Source organism: Melanerpes formicivorus, unplaced genomic scaffold (genome assembly GCF_026170545.1).
Source record: "Melanerpes formicivorus ecotype bairdi unplaced genomic scaffold, bMelFor1.0.p_v2 SCAF_35, whole genome shotgun sequence".
Lineage (NCBI taxonomy): Eukaryota > Metazoa > Chordata > Aves > Piciformes > Picidae > Melanerpes > Melanerpes formicivorus.
The window spans coordinates 5,609,717-5,615,673 of NW_027142387.1; the positions used below are offsets into that span (position 1 = coordinate 5,609,717).

Consider the following 5,957-nt stretch of genomic DNA (forward strand, 5'->3'; position numbering starts at 1 on the left):
TAGTACATTCCTTGTGTGTTTGTTGGGTCACACTGTCTTCTAAGAGTTGCATTATACTCTCCCTTTCCTTCTAGCTCCACTCAATTTTTCCTTCTGCTCTTAATTAACCCTGCTTGCAATTACTCAGCAGTTTTGTCTCTTTTATTGTGCTCAGTGAATCTAAGAGATGAAAGAGATGACACTATTTGGATTGAGTCAAGAAAAAAAGTTACTTAGAAAATGAAGCTTTGTACAAAAATGCATCAAACTGAAATCTCCCAGCCCTGCAGCAGCCTCTCTATAGCTTTTCTGTGTCAGAAAACATTCCCAAAGCTTTCCAAGACTGTTCAAAACCTCCAGTGAGGAATGAAGCATTCACCTTTAAAATGAAAAGTTGCTAGAGCTACATTTCCAGTCTTCTAACAATTACTGGGTGTTTTTGGCTTTGAGAGAAAGAATAATCTTGTGGTTAAGGGACTGGAGAAAGAAGATAAAATCCTGAGTCAGCTACCAGTATCGTCCCCAGTTTCCTGTGGGATCTTTGACAGCCCAGAGTGGCTTTGTTCCTGCTTATCAGAATATAAAAAAAAGGAATATAAGTACAAAATGAAACTAGCAGCATTTATGAGTGATGCTGTAGGGAGAAGGCATAGTGAGCACAAGGTACCTGTAGAAGAAAGACTCATAAACTGAAAACACCCCTCACATTTAGTAAGGAGTATCTAAATCCAAGTGGGTTTATCTAAAGGAGCTGTGTGGAACAGGGTATTTGGAATGGCATCATGCAGGCTAGAGCTCACTGGACTGCTCAGTTTAGGGAAATAGAGTAAAAGATGCTCCTGTAAGTAGCATCCATTAGACAAAAAAAAATGACATGAACTACAGATCCACACTTCAGCAAAAAGAGTAACCTAAGGTGTACTGGAGATGGTCTTTATGCCACTGGAAGCGAAGAATGGGTGCTGGAACATGCTATGCAAACCCTCCCGGGGTGCCTGCCTATAAGGGCAGCTGGCAATGACTGAGCTGCGTGACAGAGCATCCTTAGTGCCCTTGGCACCAGAACTGGATGCAGTTACCCATGGCACTGCTGAGCCTGCAACCCCCTTTCCCAGGGCAGTGTGTTTCTACCCACACAGTGGGCTCTCTCTGGCCTAACTCCAACTGTCTGCAAGCCAGGCATCTGTGCAGAGCACACAACCAACCATCTCAGGTAGACTGAATCAACCACAACTTGATCCCAAGCTACACAGGTGTGTGGTGCAGTCCAAAGCCTTGCTGCTATACTCACCAGCCTTACTGAAGCACAGCTTCTGCAAAAGGACATCTCTGTCACAGCATGGAGCTGTCCTGAGTCTCTTTAGCCACAGGAAAGCCAGATGTCCTCCTAGGTTTCATCACTAGGGTTTCACTGATTTTTCAAGAAGCCCCTTTAAAATGCAATGGGATTTTAATTTGGTCTGGAAGTTTGCTATTCAAATCTGCCATTAATTTGTCTACATAATACATTCAACTTCTGCTACATCAACTATCTAATCACAAGGTGAAAATGCAGATGTATTTCCTAACCTGGCTTTGCTTTAAAGGTGTATACTCAGGGCATAATGCACTAAAAATAATGCATGCATACAATTACACAGTCACATTTAGGATAGGATAGGATAGGATAGGATAGGATAGGATAGGATAGGATAGGATAGGATAGGATAGGATAGGATAGAATAGAATAGAATAGAATAGAATAGAATAGAATAGGAGTAGACCAGGTTGGAAGAGACCTTCAAGATCATCGAGTCCAACCTATCATCCAACACCATCTAATCAACTAAACTATGGCACCAAGCACCCCATCCAGTCTCTTCCTAAACACCTCCAGCAATGGTGACTCCACCACCTCCCCAGGCAGCCCATTCCAATGGGCAATCACTCTCTCTATGAAGAACTTCTTCCTAACATCCAGCCTAAACCTCCCCGGGTGCAGCTTGAGACTGTGTCCTCCTATTCTGGTGCTGGCTGCCTGGGAGAAGAGACCAGCCCCCGCCCTGTCTACAACCTCCCTTCAGGTAGTTGTAGAGAGCAATAAGGTCTCCCCTGAGCCTCCCCTTCTCCAGACTAAGCAACCCCAGCTTCCTCAGCCGCTCCTCATAGGGTGTGAGCTCCAAACCCCATTTCTACACAGGCACATCCTGCACATAGCATGACATGCCCAAGAAGCCACATACATATAAAAACTACCTCTTACTCTGTTCTAAAGAATGCCCAGCATGATGGGAGAGCTGTTCTGAGCAGAGCTCCTAGACAATAACATGGAAATGGTAGCACACGTAGGTGGCTGGAGCTGGAAGGAGTAAAGAACTGCACTGCTTACTTCCTACATTTAAGTAAACTCTTCTAATTTAATTTGTGCTCTCAGGAAAAAAAAATGAAGTGTATTGTGTTCACAGTTAAATAAACCACAAAGTTTAAGAATAAATATATACTAAAGAATCATAACTTTTGCTTAATGATTAAACTGTCAAAGTCTGCCCAAATACAGCCAAACACTTAGCCTTAAATTGTTTGCAAGACCTGTAAAGAGACAACGGAAAACATAAACAGCCTGAACTGTTTAAAGTGTGTGTTCTCTCTAATTAAATCAGAAACATCTGTCTCGGGATTCTGGAAGGGGATACAATCTATCCACATTGTGCCTAAATTAGTCTGCATCTAGCTTCCAATTTTCTGAAATAAAATTCTTACATTCTGAGAATAATTACATGATCATCCAGGAGGTGCTTCATTAGTCTGGCCAGAGGTAAAACCCTTTGCTGAAAGCAATGGCAAAGATGGGCAGCGCTGTGATTCCCAGGATCCAGAGAGGTGTCTGAGACATGAGTGGTGGGGGGTTGCCTTCTGAGCACTCAAAATAGAAGTCTTTTCCAACTGAGGGATCTGACAAAACCACCTTTCATTAAAGCATACACAAGCCCCAAACTCTGTTAAGATGACCTACAGCCAGAGACGCTGAGGGCCATGTTCCTGTTACTGCCCTGGGGACCCTTAAACCCTGCCCTGCAAGCAAACACACACAGGACTCCCCGGAGCGGGACTTCTCCAGCCAGCAGCAGAATCTAGGATCTGAGTGGCACAGCTGCACCAAACGACGAGAAACTGGTGCTGTGGCAGCTCACACACAGCACTCACACACAGAGCAGCACACACACACACACAAGACTCACGCAGCACTCACACAGCACTTAGCATGCAGCAGTACACACAGCACTCAGCGCCACTCACACAGCACTCACAGCGCTCACACACAGCGGCACACATACACAACACACACAGCACTCGCACAGCACACAGAGTACTCAGTATCACACAGGGAGCACTCACACAGCACACACACAGCGCACTCGCACAGCACACACAGAGCACACACAGCACTCAGCAGCACACACACAGAGCCGCACAGCCCACGCCGCACACCGGATCCAGCGCCTCACTTACTGGTCCCATCGAAGGGTATCTGCCTGCACTGTGCGCCAGGCCAACCGCAGTAGTACACCGCTCCTCCTTCTACGATGTCTGGCTGCGTGGTGTTGGCTTTGGGGGCTCCCACCAGGACACTGACCCTGCGGAACGCACCGTCACCCGCACCGTCACCGCAGCGATCGGCACCCGCGGGCGGCGGGCTCGGGACTGGCACCTCAACGAGCTCTCGCCGCCGTTCGCCCTCTGCCCTTCCCGCAGCCACCCCCGCAGCCGCCGCGCCCCCAGCCCTGTCCAGGCAGGAGAGGGATCTAGGTCCCACTCGCTCGGGCACGGCCCGGACTCAAACCCCACCGCCCCCCGGTCCGCCCTACCCGCCCGGCAGCGGCACTCACGTGCTGGCGTCGGGGATGTAAAAGTCCACCGAGTACCCGAAGTAGCTGCCCGGGGGGCCGCTGTACACCGTCAGCTTCTCCTCGTCCAAGTTGAAAGCTACCAGCGCCGGCGCCCCAAGCAGCGCTGACAGGAGGAGCAGCAGCGGCGACGGCCGCCTCCGGCGGCGGACGTATCCAGCCCCGCGTCCGCTCCTGATGCGCGGCATCCTCGCCCCCTCCCCGGCCGGCTACCGCTGGCACGGCAGAGCGCAGCGGAGCGGTGCTGGGGCGGGCCGGCTGCCGCCGGGAGGGGGTGGCGGGGCGGGGGACGGCGGGGAGGGGGGGCAGTGGGGCGGGGGGCAGCGGCGAGGCTCAGTCCCTCGCTTCCCGCGGCGACACCGCGCTTTGGGCGCCCCCTGGCGGCCCCCATTCGTCACCAGCGGCAATTGGCCCTTTGCGAGCGGTCCGAGGAGCTCGGGAGGCTCGGTGGGTCTGCCGCTCCTGCTCGCGACAGCCTCTTGAGCCCCAGGGACCCCGCGCCACCGGCTTCTTCGACGGCCTCTCTGGGCAGGGCGAGGGCTGGCGGAGATCGGTGTGGGGCCGCCTCACTGAAGCAGAAGCGGTCCCACCGCCGTCGGCGGAGGTGCTTGCTCTTCGGCCAAGCATCGTACGACGCCTCCAGCGTTGTCTGAGAGAGGACAGGACTAAAGCGCTGGGGGTACGTGTGGCCGCGGGGACTGAAGCGACTCTCATCCCTTGGCACAGGGAGCAACACCGGGGCGCGGGGAAAGTGCTCCGACTGTTCCCGTTAACACAGAAAAAATGCCTGCCTGAAATGCTCCTTTCCCTGCAAAGCTAAAGGGAACATTCCCCCCCCCCCCCCCCCCCCAAGTCTGGAGGGGACAGCATTCTTGTTTTTTCTGTCGAACTCAAAGGCAGGAAGAAAAGGAGAAAACATTGTATTTTCTATTTAGTCAGCTCCGCTTGGAAGAAGAAAACTGATTGTTTTTCAGCATTGGTAATACAGATGTGTCTAAAACAATGCCAGAGAAGAATCAGAAAAACAGAGAACCCATTTATAAGCATGCTGGGCTGGGACCTCGCAGCGTGGTCCCTGGCGTCCCATTCCAGCAGAGATGGGTGCTCAGGCACTGGGAAGGTGAAGGCTCTAACGTTGATAGTAGTAACAATGTTTTCCGTTCAGAGAGCACAAAAGGAACATCAGGGTGGGCTGGCCTTCTCCTGACCTTCCTGGGAAAACACAACCCGGCAGTGCAGCACAGGCTGGGAAGCAGCTGTGTGGAAAGGGACCTGGGCTCCTGGTGGATGAGCTCAACAGGGATGACCAGTGTGCTGCAGCAGCGAGGAGAGGCAACAGGATGCTGGAGCAGCATCAACGAGGGCAGCACCAGCAGAAGCAAAGTTGTCCCACTCAGGGATTGTCAGAGCCCCCCTGGAATACTGTGTCCAGGTTTGGTTCCTGCTGTATAAAAAGTGGCTGAAGAGGGTCCAGAGAAGGAACACAAAGGTGATCCAAGGATTAGGAAGCTGCCATATGCAGAAACGCTGAGAAAACTGAGTTTGTTCAGCCTTGAGGAAAGAAGGCTGAGGGGAGACCTCATCACCATGTTCCAGTTGCTACAGGATGGCTGTGCAGAAGTTGGAGACTCTCTTTCGGAGAGGGTAGTGGGTACAAGCTGCTCCTGGGGAGATTCCGATTGAACACAAGGGAAACTCTTCATCTGGACTATCAGCCATAGGACTCATCTCCCCAGGGCAGTGGTGGAGTCCCCAGCACTGGGCACTGCTGGTACTCAGCTGGGCAGGGTGCTGGGCCAGCCTGTCTAGCGCGGGCTGTTCCCAAGCACGGCCGGGCCAGAGATCCCTGAGGCCCCTTCCAGCGCGGGGTTCTACGACTCCGGTGAATATAGCAAACACCATCCAGGCCAGACCACAGCAAAAGCCCAAATTACGTCACCGAGCCGGGCCCGAGCGCCAGACCCAGAGCCGCCCGTCTGCAGGCCGCGGGACAACCCCGCTGGCCGCCGGCCCGCCGCTCCCTCCCAGCGCGGCGCAGGATGTGAGCTCACGGCCCGCCCCTTCCCGCCGCCGCACCGTGCCGGTTCCGCCGCC

At 52.8% G+C, this 5,957-nt stretch overlaps 1 protein-coding gene across 1 annotated transcript in view; it reads right to left on the reverse strand.

Annotated features, from left to right (window-relative positions):
- The window catches only part of ITGA8 (integrin subunit alpha 8), a 91,685-nt gene extending 87,610 nt beyond the window's left edge, over positions 1-4,075 (reverse strand). The window contains exons 1-2 of the mRNA XM_068156971.1: positions 3,846-4,075; positions 3,469-3,593 (exon numbers count right to left, since the gene is read on the reverse strand). Of these exons, the coding sequence (XP_068013072.1) occupies positions 3,469-3,593; positions 3,846-4,051 (331 nt within the window). The 5' untranslated portion in view covers positions 4,052-4,075. The remainder of the gene's footprint in view (positions 1-3,468; positions 3,594-3,845) is intronic.
- Between the last annotated feature and the right edge of the window lie 1,882 nt (positions 4,076-5,957).